This window comes from Thermothielavioides terrestris, chromosome 1 (genome assembly GCF_000226115.1).
Source record: "Thermothielavioides terrestris NRRL 8126 chromosome 1, complete sequence".
NCBI classification, from domain to species: Eukaryota; Fungi; Ascomycota; class Sordariomycetes; order Sordariales; family Chaetomiaceae; genus Thermothielavioides; species Thermothielavioides terrestris.
Window position 1 is genome coordinate 8525591 of NC_016457.1, and position 16273 is coordinate 8541863.

General features: G+C 62.1%; 7 protein-coding genes across 7 annotated transcripts; 5 read left to right on the forward strand and 2 right to left on the reverse strand.

The window, feature by feature from the left end:
* Positions 1 to 249: 249 nt before the first annotated feature.
* Positions 250 to 2020, forward strand: THITE_2142313 (uncharacterized protein; the record flags this gene model as incomplete). Its single annotated transcript, XM_003650691.1, has 3 exons — positions 250 to 1209; positions 1269 to 1350; positions 1419 to 2020. 3 exons carry the CDS (start codon positions 250 to 252, stop codon positions 2018 to 2020), a joined length of 1644 nt encoding a protein of 547 aa, XP_003650739.1.
* Positions 2021 to 2193: 173 nt separating this feature from the next.
* Positions 2194 to 3031, forward strand: THITE_2040692 (uncharacterized protein; the record flags this gene model as incomplete). The annotated part of the gene is made up of 4 exons (XM_003650692.1): positions 2194 to 2296; positions 2404 to 2505; positions 2557 to 2784; positions 2844 to 3031. Coding segments are annotated over 4 exons (621 nt in total), but the record flags the coding sequence as incomplete, so codon positions are not given.
* A 111-nt stretch (positions 3032 to 3142) lies between these two features.
* On the reverse strand, positions 3143 to 5307 carry THITE_2110535 (uncharacterized protein). Its single transcript, XM_003650693.1, has 2 exons — positions 4524 to 5307; positions 3143 to 4398 (listed from the first exon to the last, which is right to left on the reverse strand). Exons 1-2 carry the CDS (start codon positions 4904 to 4906, stop codon positions 3255 to 3257), a joined length of 1527 nt encoding a protein of 508 aa, XP_003650741.1. The 5' UTR covers positions 4907 to 5307; the 3' UTR covers positions 3143 to 3254.
* Positions 5308 to 6916: 1609 nt separating this feature from the next.
* Positions 6917 to 8177, forward strand: THITE_2110537 (uncharacterized protein). Its single transcript, XM_003650694.1, has one exon. The coding sequence runs from the start codon at positions 7047 to 7049 to the stop codon at positions 7914 to 7916; it is 870 nt and encodes a 289-aa protein (XP_003650742.1). The 5' UTR covers positions 6917 to 7046; the 3' UTR covers positions 7917 to 8177.
* Positions 8178 to 8208: 31 nt separating this feature from the next.
* On the forward strand, positions 8209 to 9858 carry THITE_2110538 (uncharacterized protein). Its single transcript, XM_003650695.1, has 2 exons — positions 8209 to 9425; positions 9486 to 9858. The coding sequence occupies exons 1-2, from the start codon at positions 8459 to 8461 to the stop codon at positions 9827 to 9829; spliced, it is 1311 nt and encodes a 436-aa protein (XP_003650743.1). The 5' UTR covers positions 8209 to 8458; the 3' UTR covers positions 9830 to 9858.
* A 615-nt stretch (positions 9859 to 10473) lies between these two features.
* Positions 10474 to 14512, forward strand: THITE_2110543 (uncharacterized protein). The gene is made up of 6 exons (XM_003650696.1): positions 10474 to 10952; positions 11166 to 11182; positions 11458 to 12577; positions 12668 to 12816; positions 12957 to 13073; positions 13172 to 14512. Exons 1-6 carry the CDS (start codon positions 10590 to 10592, stop codon positions 14190 to 14192), a joined length of 2787 nt encoding a protein of 928 aa, XP_003650744.1. The 5' UTR covers positions 10474 to 10589; the 3' UTR covers positions 14193 to 14512.
* Positions 14513 to 14972: 460 nt separating this feature from the next.
* THITE_2085908 (uncharacterized protein) lies at positions 14973 to 15737 on the reverse strand (the record flags this gene model as incomplete). Its single annotated transcript, XM_003650697.1, has 1 exon — positions 14973 to 15737. The coding sequence occupies one exon, from the start codon at positions 15735 to 15737 to the stop codon at positions 14973 to 14975; it is 765 nt and encodes a 254-aa protein (XP_003650745.1).
* Between the last annotated feature and the right edge of the window lie 536 nt (positions 15738 to 16273).

A 16273-nucleotide genomic window follows, 5' to 3' on the forward strand; every position in this document is an offset into this window, starting at 1 on the left:
GAGGAACCCTGTCTGGCCTGATAACCCCTCGTCTCGTCTCTCACCAGGACCATCTGAACACCCGTCTGCGACGCCAACAACTACAACAATAAAAGCAATCCATCCAAGCCATCCATCTTCAGACTCGCGACCTGCCAAAACGCTCAACAACCCTTACGCCGCCCACCAACCTCACCCGATCCCCAGCTCCAAGCCAGAGCCAGAACCAGCCTTTCTTCCCGCCGACCCACGACTCCCCTCTCTTTCCCGATGGCGCACCGGTCCCCCGGCGTGGCCGAGCGCAGCGAGCGCTGGGACCGCGACCGCTACGAGTTCGAGCGCGAGCGCGAGCGCGACCGCTACGGCGATGTCGTCCGCGAGCGCTTCGAGGAGGACGACGACCACGTCTACGTGCGCCGCGGGCCGTCCTCCTCCTCCCGCCCGCCGCCGCCGCCGCCGGTTCGGGATAACCGCGACTGGAATAGGAACAGGGATACCTGGGATAGGGATAGGGACAGGGACAGGGACACGAGGTCTGTCGAGCGACGGGTGCGGCGCGATGACGGTGAGGAGGATGAGCTTGTTTTCCGTGAGCGGCGGCGCGTGGTGTATGACGACGCGGAGCCGCGGGTGGTGCGGCGGCGGAGGCCGTCGTCGCCGCCGCCGCTGGCGCCGGCGCCCGAGGGGGAGCGCTCGCGCGTGGTGGTCGAGAAACAGCGGTACCGCAGCCCGTCGCCGTCGCCGGTGAGACGGCCGACCCGGCTGCTCCGGCGGCAGTCGAGCCTGGATATCTTCGACCGGAAGCGGGAGGAGTACGGCCCGCCGGCACGCCGCGAGGAGTACCGGGTGCCGCATTATGTCGACATCCCGCTGCCGAGGTCGAAGGCGCTGCCGCCGCCGAGAGGATACGTCGAGCGCGACTTTTACGACGAGATCCAGGTCTCCGATCCCCACCGGTACGGGGACGAGGATTTCCATGCGTATCCGGAGCGGGTGCGCGAGAGGGAGATTGTCCGTACCCGGCGGCGGCGGACGCGGAGCCGAGAGTCGAGAGCTACCAGCCACCGGAGGCGGTCTAGGTCGTCGAGCCGGAGCAGTTCGAGGAGCAGCAGCGGCAGGACCGCGCTGACGGCACGGGGCGAGTACCCCAAGAAGGGCAAGACGCGCATCCCCGCTCGGCTGGTGTCGAAGCGGGCGCTGATTGACCTCGGGTATCCGTATGTGGACGAGGTGAGCTGAATCGCGACTCGCTCGGGAGCGTTAGTACCCCGATACTGACTGCGATGCAGGGCAAAGTCATCGTCGTGCAGAAGGCGCTCGGGCAGCAGAACATCGACGACCTCCTCAAGCTCAGCGACGCCTACAAGAAGGGTGAGGGGCCTCCCCCCACCCCCTTCCCCCTGCCCCCTGCAGACCTGCTACTGACTCGTATGTACCAGGCGAGCTCGAAGTCATCGCCGCACGCCCCAGAGCAGGCGACGTCATCGAGGAGCGCGTCGAGCGCCGCACCGAGGTTTGGGAAGGCGCCGCGGCCGTGCCCCCCGCGGCCCCGGCCCCCCCTCCGGCGCCTGCCGCCCGCGGCTCCGGCGTCAGCCCGGTGATCGTGCAAGCCGACCCGCCGGTCGAAGTCGTCAAGACAACCGTCGTGCGCGACGTGTCCCCGACCCACACATACACGGCCTCTTCCTACGACACCTCGACCTCGTACGACACCTACACCACCACCACCACCACCACCAGCAACTCGACAGCCGCCACGCCGGTCATCGTCGAGGCCCGCCCGCGCGAGGAGTCAGCCCGCGTGCCCGTCGGGCCGGTCGTGCTCGCCGCCGGCGGCAGCGGCAGCCACCATCGTCACCACCATCGCAGCCGGAGTCGTGGTGGCGAGCTCGTGCGCGCCGAGCGCCTCAGCACCGGCGAGCTCGTCCTCTACGAGGAGCAGGTCGAGCAGATCCAGGAGCCGGCGCGGGGCGCGGGCGTGAGGATTGAGAGGGACCGGAGAGGTAGGCTGTCTATTAGCGTGCCGAAGTATCCGCGGTGAGGTTGTGGTGGTGGTGGTTGGGGGGGGGGGGGGGGTGTGAGGGGGTGCGTTTGGCTTTCTTTTTTTTTTTTTTTTTCTTTTTTTTTTTTTTTGGAGGGGGAGGCCGGCAGCTGGAGGGGGAGGGTAACGGTGGTGGTGGAGGTGGTGGTGGTAGTGGTCGTGGTGGCGAAGGCGGGCGGTTGGATTATCTGCTGCTGAATGCCGCGATGACGTATCCCGTTGGCGACGGCGGGGTGCGCGGCAGGTGGTCTGACGCGGTGGTGGTGAATCACTTTGGTGAGTGGGCCCCGTGGGCATGGGAAGGCTACAGGTGGCCGTGATCGCGTGTGAAAGTTTGGGAGAGGGCAGGCTGACTGAAGGGACTGGTGATGCTACGCGCGCAGCCCAGCATTATCTACTGCACCTGCTCAGGGAGAAGCTGGTTGAGTCGAAGGCGAGGATCGTGGTTGTGTCATCGGGCGTGATACGGCAGGTTACGGACCCAGGTCTGTCCCCCCTTACTCTGATATCCCTGTACGTTGGCTGACCCATCGCAGCTGTCCTCGCGCACGACCTCCAGGCCGGGTCGGGCGTCGAGCCCATGAAGACCTACTGCCAGACCAAGTTCGTGCAGCTGCTCAGCGCGCACTGGTGGCGCCGCCAGCTCAAGGACCAGTGCACCGTTGTGGCCGTCTCGCCCGGCCTCATCCCCGGAACCGGCCTCGGCCGGGGCGCAGGCATGACGGCGACCATGGACATGCCCGATGCGAAGTCAGTTCCTGAAGGTAAATTGGGTTTTGTGTGGATATCCCTATCAACGAAGCAGACTAACCTCGGCTGGCAGGAGCACGAAGCATCCTGGCCGCGTTCACGCGCGACGACTTCCCCGAGGATCCCGATCAGATCTTCCTGACCAGCTGGGGCGAGTGGTGGAGCAAGGACGTCTATTCCCTGACTCTGGACAAGGCGCTTCAGGACAAGTGGTCGCCGAGCAAGGACGAGATGGAAAACGATGATGCTTTCACCCGCTGAGCAGTTGCTGGCTGCGTTTGCTTTTTAAACCACCGGTCCGTCGCAACTAGACACTGCCGCTGTTATCTATTCGGTTCTCAACCCTCGCTGATGCGCTATTCTATGAAGAGAGCACATCTTGGCCTAGCCAAATAGCTACCTATCCAACACCGATCCAAACACACCACCCAGCTTCGGCAATCACCACACAGCCCCCTTGTTTCGGCGCTCCGTTGCATCAACGTCAGTGGCCGGTGGAGATCCCCCCTTCCACGGACTCGCTAGCCAGAGTCTGCTCGTCGTTCAGTTTCGGGTTCCGCAGCACGGCGGCGAAGCCGATGAGCGGCACGCACAGGCAGATGCCCGTGATGGTGAGCAGGCGCTGGGCGTACTTGTACGAGTCGATGACAGCCTGGCGCTCGGGCGTACCGACGGGATAGGCGGCCGAGAAGGTGAACGGGTCGGCGTAGGCGAGCGAGGACAGCGTGACGTTGCCGAACGGCGCCAGCCGCTGGTCGAGCTGGCCCGGCAGGACCTGGGTCCAGATGGCGCCCGAGACGGCGCCGCCGAAGGCCGAGCCGAGGTTGTACGTGGCCAGGTAGAGGCCCGTCATGACGGCGAGGCGCTCGTGCTGGAGCACGGCCTGCAGCGAAGCCTGCGCCGGGTAGGGGAACATGCCGCCGGCGATGCCGAGGAGCACCTGCGCGCCGATGACGCCGGCGCGGCTCGAGCTGTCGGCGTCGCCGCGGTAGCGAATCAGGAGGCCGAAGGCGACCATGAAGAGGCATGTGCCGGCGACGATAAAAACCTTGAGGCGGCGGACCTTGAAGACAATGAAGCCGAGGATGCAGCCAGACACGACGCTGAAGAAGCTGTAGAAGGACGACACGCGCGTGGCCGTCATGGTGTCGAAGTCGAAGGCGACCGAGAGGACGGTAAACAGGTAGTCACCCTGCATGTACCAGGACCAGTTGAGCAACACGGCGATGCCCAGAGCGCCCCAGACCGCACGGTCCTTCATGAGATCGAAGGGCACGAGCGGGTGCGGGGCGCGCAGCTGCCAGAGAATGAAGACGGGGATGGTGACGATGCCGACGATGAGGGGCGCCAGGACGTGGGCGGCTGTCCAGGACGACGCGAAGCCCCCGGCAGTGGTCAAGGGCACGAGGATGAGGGCGAAAACGGCAATTATCAGGATGATGCCGATGACATCGAGACGCCAGAAGAGGTCGACCAGGAAGGGGCCCCACGGGCGGTTCTTGAGGGCCTCGCCGTACTTCTCCATCGCGCCCTGCTTGCGCGCGCGGTGGCCAACGATTGCCAGACTGAGGATTAGGGGCATGGCACAAACGGAATAGATGATGCACCACATGCCGACGCCCCAGCGCCTAGTCGGTGATTGTCAGCTATGTTGTTGCCTCTTTTTTTTTTTTTTTTTTTTTTTTTTTTTTTTTTTTTTTTTTTTTTTTTTTTTTTTTTTTGGAGCAGACTTCAAAGTAGCGTGGGAACATACCAGGAGGTGACACCCAGGACAGCCTGGGAGATGTTCCCGCTCACCCAGGTGGTGATGAGGAAGGGAGTGGCCGGGATGTAGCTGAACAGGAGGCGGGCCCGCGTCGAGGTGATGTCGGCGACGATGACCTCGACGAGCAGGATGATCATGGTGTAGCCGATCTGGTAGATGATGGCGCCGGCCGCGAAGGTCGAGACATTGTTTGAGACGGTCTCGACGACGGTGCCGAGCACGTAGAAGAAGACGGACAAAGCGACGAGCTCGGCGCGGCCGAAGATGTCGGCGATCCTGCCCGCGGTGGGCTGGGCGGCGGCGGCAATGACGGACCGAAGCACGTTGACGGTGGCCCAGCAGCGAGTGCTGCGAGAAAGAGGCGGTGGCATAAGGCTGGTACGTGTAGCGCAGCGTGCCATCCAGGCCGTAGGCGAAGGCGACGAGGAAGACGCCGACAAAAATGAAGACGCGGTCCCAGGTGGTCAAGACCGAAGCCAGCGCCTCTACGCGGCGGACGCCGGGCGACTTGTCGTTCATACGGGGCGGAGAGCGGCCGTCATCGCCAGTACCCTGGGATTTAGAATCGCCCTGCAGGTAAGACGGGATGTTACCGTCGGTACCAGCCATTGCCGTTGCCGTTGCCGTTGCCATATTCGCATGCTAAAGTGCAGAAACGATCGGCAGTGCACCTGAGTATATTTTCTCTCAAGACACCGACAGTTGGTGTATTGGGCCCCCTCCATCTTGAGCGATTTTACTGCGAGGGGCTGCCATACTGGGTGCCTCGTGCAACCCTTGCACACCCTTGCACACGCTGACCCGAGACGGAGATGAGAAATTTATCCGATGATCTGATAACGGGTGTGCCTTCCTAAACGGGCTGCACAGGGATCAAGGGAGTGGGGTAGCCACCACACAACTCCGGCACTTTGCGGATCCGTACAGTACGGGTGTTTTGCAGCTACACCGTACGCTTTATTCAGACACATACACTAGAAGCAACAAAAGGCGCTTGCCCCCGGCCAGCCCATGCCTTGGATCAACTTTGTGCCAGGGCATACCTCTGTACAATATGCCCAAAAGCTGGATTATGGCGGGGATGACACTTATCAAACGAAAATCTGCTCCCAGCGGGCAACTACCTTTTTTTTGGGCAGAAAGCCACCCCAGGGCCCAGAATATGCGAGGTAGCGCACTGGCCTGCTCCTGCTTCTCCGAGCCGGAGACCCCGGTGGGGCCGATGGAAAGGTTTCCAGGAATACTATAATCCGTACCTTAGTGAAGACTAGGTACGGATCAGTGCACAACGAATCTCATTCCGTCAAAGCGATGGCGAGAAACTGTCAGCCTCTAATAAGGAGGACAGCCTGCTATCATACTCACACTCTGAAACGATACAATAGATCGTGCTATCGGGACGCTGCAAGACGCCCAGTCTCAAAAGCACCACACATGGCTCGACGGCATGGACGAGTTGAGATTTATGTCCTGCCATCTGTAAGTGTAGGCTGCGCATTGATGACATGGTGACGGGACGGGGGGGTGTGGAGGGGGTGGGGCCTGACTAGGCTGCTGGGCCCAGCCGGTAGACGTTAAAGAGGTCCCGCCAAGACTAATTTCGGCCAATTGTCGGCAATGTTTTTACACCGTCAGTACGTCGCCAAGATCGCTATAGGGTTTGCACTATCGCCAAGGGTTAGTTTACCGGGGGTATAGGGGGCAGCGCTAGCCCCCTGCTAGTTAAGATTTAGGTTAAGGTTAGGATATAGGTTATAGTTAGGGTATAGATTATCCTCATTTTCTTTTTTTTCGATTTGGTTGAGGTATCGTAAAGTTGTTGTTGTTACAAGTCTTTACGATTTTACATTGTTGATGTTCGAAGTCGTAGCGGCCCCGCTCACCCTTGGCGATTTGTAATTACTTATACACAGTAGTCTCTGAAATTAGTCTTGGCGAGACCTCTTTAACGACGACCGCCTAGCCATGGTCTGTTCCTACAAGCAGTGAAATTGTAGCGGTGGCTTGAAACTAGGGTGCTTAGCTAGTTATTCTTAAAGAGGTCCCGCCAAGACTAATTTCGGAACCTACCGCTTACAAGTATTTACAAATTGCCGTGAAGGAGCAGGGTCGCTACGACTTTGAGCAACATCAACAACGAAGAATCGTAAAGACTCGTAGCAACAACTTCGCAAAACCTCAACTAAATTGAAAAAAAAAGAAAACGAAGTTAACCTATACCCTAACCTTGACCCTTACCCTAACTATAACCCTTACCCTAACTAGCGGGGGGCTAGCGCCGCCCCCCGTACCCCTAGCGAAGTAACCCTTGGCGATAGTGCAAACCCTATGGTGGTCTTGGCAGGGTACTGACGTTGTAAAAACATTGCCGACAATTGGCCGAAATTAGTCTTGGCGGGACCTCTTTAAGATCCAGCACCCTCTCGCCTTTGTCGCTCCCCCACTTTTCTTCAAAAGGACCTTCTGTGTACACTAGGTCTCTTCCCCTCTGTTCGGTCGGTCATACACACCATGGAGTCGGGGGTCTACGTCCTTCCTCCTAGCCAGGACGCCGGGCCCTCCCGCCGGCTGACCCGCTGCTCTCAGGTGCGACCGGCAACCATCTTCGTGCCGCAGGACCGCACCCTGTCCCCCGAAGAGCACTTCCCCTTGCAGACCATCTCCGCGCCCGGCCGCCCCCCCTTCCCGCGCTTCATCAATCGCTTCGATAGCCGCGAGATCCTGCTCGTCATCGACGGCTCCTGTGTCAACAACGGCCGCCACGCCGACCCACAGCGAGACCCCGTCGGCGGCTGCGCCTTCATCTTCAAAGGCTCCTCCTCCTCCTCCCCTCCATCTTCCACCAGACAGCCAGCCGCAGGCAGCATCGCCTTCCGGCTGGAGCGCCGGGGCCCGCGCGGCGACGCGGCGCCGCACACGTCCAACCGCGCCAAGCTGCGGGCCGTGATCGCGGCGCTGCAGTTCCGCGCCTGGGCCGGCGAGGGCTGGCGGCGCGTCGTCGTGCTCACCGACCTCGAGTACATCGTCTGGGGCGCCACCCGGTGGCTGCCGCGGTGGGTGGCGCGGCGGTGGCGCAAGCCGCCGTCATCGCCGTCGTCGTCGTCGTCGCGGCGCGGGAACGGAGGAGGCTGGCGCGGGTACGGGTGCCGCGGCTGCTACAGGAACCGGGACCTGTGGGAGGAGCTGCAGGCGAGGATCGAGGAGCTGTGGGCTCACGGGTGTGAGGTGTCGTTTTGGTTGGTGAGGGGCGTGGGCCAGGGGGGAAGGGGAGGAGGAGACGGGGTGATTGCGCGGGCGAAGGAGGCGGCCAGGAGGGCGGCGAGGTCGGGGCCTGTGGAGGAGGTGGAGATGTTTACGAAGTTGTGTGGGATTATGGTGTGAGGGCTGGTAGGGCGGGCTTGTCTGGCAGCCGGGGATGGCAGCTGCCCTCCATGTAGGACTGCCCTCTATGTAGGAATCCTGAACTGCGAGACACCTGACAGTTGCGGGAAGCGACTGCCTGCTTGTCGAGGCCTGATTCCGCAACCAAAACCCCCGAGGACAAACAAAATACGAGATCCTCTGCAGGTAGGGAAACGCGGAACCGGCACAGATAGCTCCCAACATTCGTGTGCTGTTAACATGGGCCTGGATAAGTGAATGCTCGCTCCACAGCCTTCAACCGTGTAAGTTATCCATTGGGAAGCGACTTGCGGCATTCGGCAATCGGCTTTCGATTCGGCAAGTGGGACGGGGTGTGGGTACACGGCGGGTGCTGTGGGGCAGCGGGTTGCATCGGGAGATGCCCCGCGTCCTACAAAAACGGCCCGAGAGATGGATTGAGCAGATCAAGCAGACCAAGCATATCAAGCAGACCAAGCAGACCAAGCAGGCCAAGCAAACGGTTCTCATCGTCGTCATCGTACGCCACCCGGTCAACCACGATGGCTAGCTCGTGGGTGCCGGACGTCGACCCGGCCAGCGACTTCTCGCTGGCCAACATCCCGTTCGGCATCATCTCGACTCCCGACAACCCCGCCCCGCGCGTGGCCGTGGCCATCGGCTCGCACGCGCTCGATCTCGCCGCGCTCGCCGCCCACTCGGACATCCTCACCACCCTCTTCCCGGACATCCCCGCCCTCGCGGACGCCGTCTCCCAGCCGACGCTCAACGCATTCGCCGCGCTGGGCCGGCCCGTCCACCGGCGCGTGCGCGCCGGCCTGCAGGACCTGCTCTCGACCACGGGCTCGCGCGCGCCGCTCCTGCGCGACGACCCCGGCCTCCGCGCGCGCGCCCTGCGCCCCCTGCGCGAGGTCGCCATGCACCTGCCCATGGCCGTCGGCGACTACACGGACTTCTACGCCGGCTACCACCACGCGCACGCCGTCGGCACCATGTTCCGCGGCCCAAACGCCGCGCTGCAGCCCAACTACCTGCACCTGCCCGTCGGCTACCACGGCCGCGCCTCCAGCCTCGTGGTCTCGGGCGCGCCCGTGCGCCGGCCCGTCGGGCAGATATTGCTGCCGGGCCCGGAGGGGGCAGGGGAGGCGAGCCGGCCGGCGACGGGCCCGTCGCGCAAGCTGGATTTCGAGCTGGAGCTGGGCTGCTTTGTCGGCAGGGGCAACGAGATGGGCAGGGCGGTGCCGGTGGGCGAGGCGGAGGAGTGCATTTTCGGGTACGTTCTGCTGAACGACTGGAGTGCGAGAGATATTCAGAAGTGGGAGTACGTGCCGCTGGGGCCGTTTAATGGCAAGAACTTTGCGACCACCGTCAGCCCGTGGGTGGTGCTCGCCGACGCGCTCGAGCCGTTCCGGACGAGGCCCATCGAGAACCCGACGGAGCTGCAGGACTATCTGAAAGAGGGGAGGGAGGACAGTGTCTTTGACATCCGGCTAGAGGTGGATTTGACGAGTGAGTCCCCACAGCATGGGTCGTCTGTTCTTCGTGGTTGATGCTGACGAATCCGCGCAGCCGCCGAGGGCGACACCACGACCATCGCGCGCACCAGCTCCAAGCACCTGATCTGGTCGTTCCCGCAGATGATTGCGCACCACACAGTGGGCGGCTGCCCGCTGCGCACGGGCGACCTGCTCGGCTCCGGCACCATCAGCGGACCCGGCGGCGCCGGCGAGCGGGGCAGCCTGCTGGAGATGACGGAGAACGGGAAGAAGGAGGTGTTGTTGGCCGGGATGGACGCGCGCACGTTCCTCAAGGACGGCGACAGCATCACGCTGCGGGGGTTCTGCGGGCCCGACGGCGCGAGGGTCGGCTTCGGCGAGTGCAGGGGCCGTATCTACAGCGCCGTGCAGCGGTGATGAGGGCGGGTGCATGAGAAGCACAGGAGCGCAAGAGCGCAATTTCTGTACAACAGCATTAACTCGTCCAGGCAAGAGCAAGAGGCCGACAGTAGCCTGAGCTAAGCGTCGGATACCTCGGTAGTGTAGTTACTATGCGGAATGCGAATGCCGCGACGAGAGCGGACGAACCTCTTGCAGGATGTGCCAGGCAGGGTGCTTGGACCGCGGCATCCTCGTTGCCTGCTCTCTCAATTGACAAGGGACCTGTTAAGTTAATCGTGGCCGAATATAACCATGCGAAAGTATTGATGTCGGCTTCCATTTCTTTCTCCTCTTCTCTTCCTTTGGTTGCTTCCATGCTGGTCAAAACCATATTCAGAGGAGTGATGAAGACGTGATGATACAGAATGAAACTACATTCTTGGCCAGGGGGTGCCGCGGGTAGACGCGGTCAATCAGCATCAACGGGACTGGGAGCAAATCTTGATTTCTTCAAGCAATGTTGGCAACATTGAGTTGAGTTCACTCAGGTACTTAGCGTTAGTTACATAAGACAGTTGGGGTGGTGGGACCGTCGGCGCCCAGTTGCTGTGTAAGCCAGCAAAATCACGTGGCGCTCTACACTAACCCCGAGCCAGGCGAGTCCCCGAGGTGGAACTGCTCCTTAGGGGGGCGGGCTCGCTCCTCCCCAGGGTGGGTGCGGCGGCGCTGCGCCGCTCGGCGAGACAGAGAAGAGCTTGCGCACAGCAAACACCATCCCCATCCACCCGTGCCGGCGATGGACCAGCTCGAAACTCAGGTCAGCGATCTGCGCTCATTCCTAGGGGCGGCGCCCGTTCCGCAGCAGGGCGCGGACGAGCTGCGAGTCGTGTCGCCGCACAGCGTCGCCCACCATTCTGCCGCTCCACTTCGGGTCAGCACTCACCTCCAACTTTCCGAGCGCGGAATTTCCTCCGCCCAGCAAACACCGCAAACCCAGCACGCCCAGCACGCCCAGCACGCCCAAGAGCCCCAGCAGGCCCAGCAAACCCAGTCCCAGTCACCGGCCAGCACCATCGTCCCAAGCAGCAATAACGCGAAGCGGAGAGCCGACGACGCAGATGGAGCCCCCGCCAAGCAGCAGAGGAGCAAAAGAAATAGGGTGCGTACCTAACGTTATCAGCTACTTCCATCCAGGCTGTACAAACATGCAAACATGCAAGCACGGAAATCGTCACCGGCCGGCTGTTATGGTTTCCGCACTTTGTGTCCCCGCCCTCCACTCCACGCCTGGCGTCCCGCGTCCCGCGTCTTGTGTTGCGTTGCGTGCGATATGTGCGTTGGTCGCTAACTCGGTTGGTCTCTCCCCGTCTAGTACATCTCGATTGCGTGGTGAGTCTGGCCTTTTTCGCCCATGCCAATGTCCATACCCCATACCCGTCCCGGAACGGATTACATGCATACCCGCACCCACCGGCAATTCTCAATCAGCCGCGCGACGGTTGCCCGCATGATTCTCCCCTTACATGCCTGGCGGCCCCCATCGCGCAGTTGCTTGAGCGGACGGCGAGGCGCAAGCTATGGACCGCAAACGCATGCTAGCGAACTGGAAGTGCATGACCTAACCCGTGCTGACTCTCTCGGTCCCCCCTTCCCCCCGGCCGCAGCAACGAATGCAAACGCCGCAAGATCAAATGCAATGGCCAGACGCCGTGCCAGCGGTGCGGCCACCTCAACCTGCAATGTCTCTACGCCCCGAATTGCTGCGCCAATCTCAAGGACTCGGAAGAGTTCCGCCAGATGGCCGACCAGGTGCGCGAGCTACAGGAGCAGGTCAGCTCGCTCGTTAGCTCCGTAAACTCTCTCCGCCAGGAGACGACCCGTCTCGCCCCTCTGCAAGACCGCGTGCTCCCGCCGCCCTCGGTCAGCCCGTCGTCGGCCTCGTCCGGCCGCCAGCAGAGGACCCCGCTCCCATTTCGCGTGCCCACTGTCTACAGCGGGCCGACCAGCATGGCCTACACCGTCGGCGTCGCCAAGAACACGCTCCTCAACATGGGCTACTCCGGTGCGGCGGGAGACAGCCACGACGACGCCGCCGGACAGCACGAGGCGTCGCCGCATGCCTCGCCCTTGCTGGCGCCCGCGCCGTCTGAATCCCTTACCCAGGGCGCTGCCGATCCCATCTGGGAGTTTGACGAGGCCGAGATGATGCGCGTGATGGACGTCTACCGCGAGGAGGTCGACTCCATGTACCCGGTCGTTTCGTTAGGTCCCGCCATCGAGTACATGAAGTACGCCGCCGCGTGGACCGACTCGGCGCGCCGCAGCGGCGCCGCCCCGCCCCCCGGCCTCGAGCAGTTCCTCTCGGACCCCAGGACGCTGCTGCTGAAGATCATGATGTGCTGCGCCCTCGTGGTCGCCGAGCACGGCAACAGCGCCAGGGCCGAGCGGCTGTACGACAGCATGCAGCCCACCATCGACAAGATGCTCATGACCGACCCGGCCGACGTGACGAGGCTGCCGTTCCTCGCCCTGTGCGCCGGCTACCGCTATCTCTCCAACGACGAGATCCTCGGCTGGCGCATGATGGGCCAGGTCGCCCGCATGTGCTTCGAGCTTGGCCTGCACCGCCGGGAGGGCCTGCTCAAGATCACCGACCGGCAGACCCGCCGGGACGTCCTGCACACCTTCTGGTCCGCCTACGTCTTGGATCGCAGGTGGAGCTTCAGCACCGGCTTGCCCTTCGTTTGCCATGACGATAAGATCGATCCGAAGCTGCCGTACCCGGTAAGGGCTCGCCACATACCCTGCCTGCACTTCCGAATCCACCTGTCCTGCACCCCGGACCATGACGCCTTGTTGCTGACCCGCTCCCAGGAGGACGGCCATCCGTTTCTGGTGGCCATGATCAGCTACACGAGACTCAGCGCAAAAGTATGGCGCATGGTAGATCACTTTGAGCCGACCGTGATCCGCGAGCTGAAGTCCCGCGACTTTGAGGAGCTTGATCGCGAGATCATGGAATGGTCCGTCAAACCCGAGCTCTTTTGTTACCCATCACCCGTTTCGGGTAGCTTTGCGATTGTCCCCGAGATAGCTCCTTTGCTCCCGAGTTGCTTCCCAATGTCCCAATCAGGGAAAGAACTAACTCGCATTTATTGAACAGGTACGAATCCGTACAGGAGGATCTCAAGACGGGCCCGTTAGACCTGGACAGGGTGTCGCTCCCGACGGGTCCTCACGACCTCCGCCGGTTGCGCATCTGGACTCGACTGAGGCTGAACCAGGTCTGTCCGTTCCTTGCCCTCTCTCTCTCCCCCCTCGCGCCGGGGACCTGCCGTCCTCTCTGGCATGGCTGACCGCGTTTGTTTTCGTCATGATCCAGGTCCGCATCTGGCTCTACACGCCCGTTCTGCACAGCGCGACCAGCATGGCCGAGAACGCGCCGCTCGCGCGCAAGGTGGTGGACCTGGCCAAACAGACGATCCAGCTTCTGGCGCTCATCAACAGCGAGACGGACCTGTACCGCCGCTTCCAGGTCTTCTACCACCAGTTCCTGACCTCGTCCATCGCCGTGCTCTTCCTCGCCTCCACCCACGCACCCCTGCAGTTTAGCGCGCTCTGCCGCGACGAGTTCTACATGGCCCTTGACCTCGTCAAGGAGATGTCCGCACGCTCCTTCGTCTCCCAACGCCTGTGGCGCACCATCCGCTCGCTGCGCGAGTATGCGCCCAAGCTCGGCCTCGGGCTCGCCGAACCGTCGTCTTTTTCGTCGTCGTCGGCGGCGCCGGCGCCGGCGCCGGCGATATCCTCCTCCCTGCCCGGCGGCGGGCTTGCCACGTTGGCCGCTGCCGCGCCTCCATCGCTGCCGTTACCGCCGCCCTACCTACCCGGTGCCTCCTCCACCCAGGGCCATCACGGTCTGACGGCGCCGTTCGGAGCAAGCGGCCGCGCGGCGGGTAGCGCCTCCTCCCTCGTGCCCAGCCCGTCTGACCCGCAGCAACAGCCGCAGCCGCAGCTCGCGCCGGGGGGACCAACAACAGCAGCAGCCGCAGCAGCAGCAACAGCAGCAGCGACAGGCCACCACCACCACCACCACCAGCCGATACAGACGACGGCCGCGGCGGCTGCCGGCGACGACCAGAGCAATGGCCTGCGGCTGCAGACAGAGATGTCGCGCATCTACGAGGGGTACATGGGCGCCGCGTATGGCGCTGGCGGTGCTGCAGGTGCAGGTGCTGGTGCTGGCGGTGGTGCTGGTGCGGGCGCTGGCGGCGGCGCACCGGCGGCTATGGGCTACGGCGGCGCGCCCGGGCATATGTTGGCCGGGCTTGGCGGCGACGCGTTTGCCGCGCAGGTCGGTGATGGCGGGTTTTATGAGCATATGAGGGGCATGTTTTGACGTGCTCGCGGCGGGCGGATGGAAGCTTTCCCGGCCTAGTTAGTTTGGTGTGTGTGTGTTAGCGATGGTTGCGATATACCCCGGAATTGCGGGTGCCCGGTTCTGTTGTTGGAAAGAAAATAACATTTTTTGCGCTACCTGTGTTGCATGTGAAGTGGAGCGTGTGCGTTGCTTGCCTTTGGACTGCCTCTCGGCTTGGGCTAGACGTCTATATAGGTCAGGCGAGCCACCAGCGCTATGCTATCGCGCTGTGCGTCATCCCCATCCTCATCCTCATCCTCATCCTCATCCTCATTCTCATCCGCATCCTTCATCGTCTTCTAGGCTGGCGCGGTCGCCCTGTTCCGCCCTGTCGTCTGCCCGTGGTCAGCCATGGATGAAGTCGGCAAGAATCAACCTGACTGACGACAGGAGGCGGTACATCTTACAGTCCTAGGAACTTCATTGCTTGCCCAGGTACTGATGACACATCGAACCCTTAGTTTCTTTCTACGTGGTTCAGGAGTCCCGAGGCTTGTCATTATGGTTCTCGAAACCAGACTTACCCAAAGAGCTTGCCTCTGTGAAGACCAGTTCGATCGGTGTTCAATAGGGGACCGTCAGAGTGGTGAGGACAGGTTCACAGGCATCATCTGAATATTGAGTCTTTTTCTACAATCTAGTCTAAAACTCTCTTGACCCAGACCAAACATAGACGCCATCCATCCGGCCACGGAACGCCGTCCGCGAGATTTCCAGGACTGACCCCTGAGTCCAGCAGCACAGGTCAACTCCCATCATTTAATCCGCATTCTTCTTCGCCTCACCTCGCCCTCGCATCAACACCCAGGAGCCAGTCAGCGACATCCAGTCTTCTCCCTCGTCCTCCTCCGCCACCATAACCGGAACCCAACCGTCCGCTTCGTTGCCCGAGAAGTCCACCAGCACATCGTATTCATCGCCACTGTCCGACTCAGACGCGGCCTCCGCCAGAGCGGCCGACGACTCAGCCGCCGCCTCCTCGGCCTGCTGCGGCGTCCGGACCTCCATCCTCACTTCCACCCGCTCAGTCCCCCTCCTGCTCCTCCCCCCTTTTCCCCGCGACTCATCAACGACCTTGACCACATAAGCCGGCTCCCAGCGCACAATCGACCTCAGCGAAAACCCGGCATCCCTCTCCCCCTCCTCCCAGCGCAGCCCCTCGCCCCACCTGACCCTCTTCTTCTTCCTCCCGTTTCTGCCCGCCAGAAGAGAAAGAGAACCCTCCCCGTCGCGCCACCGATCGCTCGGCAGGCCGACCTCCGACCGCGCCAGATCGCCCCCCTCCTGCACAAGATCGGCGAATAATAGCCCCCCTTGCAGCTGCAGCTGCCGCCGTCGCCGTCCGCTGCCGCGGTGCTGCCGCCGCGGCTGCGTTCTTCTTCTTCGCGTGCCTTGCCAGCACCCGTCGCACGGGGCCGACAAGTCGTCTTGGGCTTGCTCCGTGCGGTGTTGTCTTTTAGCCCGCATGGGCCGCCGGGCAAGGTCTTCTTCATACCGTGGCCTCGCTTTGCTGGTTTTGGTCATGGCGATGTCCATGCCAGATAGCTTCCTGAGGGTATTGCTGACTGCACTGTTGTGGTATTGGGATGTGATGACAGTGGCGGTGCCGGGGAACTTTTCGGAGGAGTTGGTCTCGTTTAGAGTCGTGGAAGAGAGGTAGGTTATTAAGGATTAAGTAACCTGACCGGTCAAAGAGGCCGATTGAGATGCTGCGAAGCCGAGACGAAGAGTCCAGGATGATATGGAAGGGATCAGGACTTTCGAGAAGAAACGTTGAAACGTGGATATAACATTGAACGAAGACGGAAAGTTGCACAAGAGTTCCGTGCGCTGTTATAAGCACCTCGAATGTCCCTGAATCTTCTTGCATGACAGACAGCACTCGCATCTTCAACCGCAGTTTCATTGTGCTTGATGGGCGGCCATTTCCAACGGCCACCGCCATGCTTCAGGGATGTAACCTCACAATCGGCCCCCACGGCCCCGGCCCTCCGGGACACCGTCCCCGGTGTGGCACAGCAGACTAGCCCAGCAGAAGACCGGCCCGGCCCCCGGCCGCT

What these genes read in the sequence shown, in the direction of transcription:
- THITE_2110543 (XM_003650696.1), top strand. Translation starts at nt 10,590, where the DNA reads ATGGACCAGCTCGAAACTCAGGTCAGCGATCTGCGCTCATTCCTAGGG. An exon ending in GATCGCGAGATCATGGAATG is followed by an intron (nt 12,817 to 12,956) that starts GTCCGTCAAACC and finishes TTTATTGAACAG; the next exon opens with GTACGAATCCGTACAGGAGG. An exon ending in TGGACTCGACTGAGGCTGAA is followed by an intron (nt 13,074 to 13,171) that starts CCAGGTCTGTCC and finishes TTTCGTCATGAT; the next exon opens with CCAGGTCCGCATCTGGCTCT.
- THITE_2110538 (XM_003650695.1), top strand. Translation starts at nt 8,459, where the DNA reads ATGGCTAGCTCGTGGGTGCCGGACGTCGACCCGGCCAGCGACTTCTCG. An exon ending in GCTAGAGGTGGATTTGACGA is followed by an intron (nt 9,426 to 9,485) that starts GTGAGTCCCCAC and finishes GAATCCGCGCAG; the next exon opens with CCGCCGAGGGCGACACCACG.
- THITE_2110537 (XM_003650694.1), top strand. Translation starts at nt 7,047, where the DNA reads ATGGAGTCGGGGGTCTACGTCCTTCCTCCTAGCCAGGACGCCGGGCCC.
- THITE_2110535 (XM_003650693.1), bottom strand. Translation starts at nt 4,906, where the DNA reads ATGCCACCGCCTCTTTCTCGCAGCACTCGCTGCTGGGCCACCGTCAAC. An exon ending in GTCCTGGGTGTCACCTCCTG is followed by an intron (nt 4,399 to 4,523) that starts GTATGTTCCCAC and finishes ATCACCGACTAG; the next exon opens with GCGCTGGGGCGTCGGCATGT.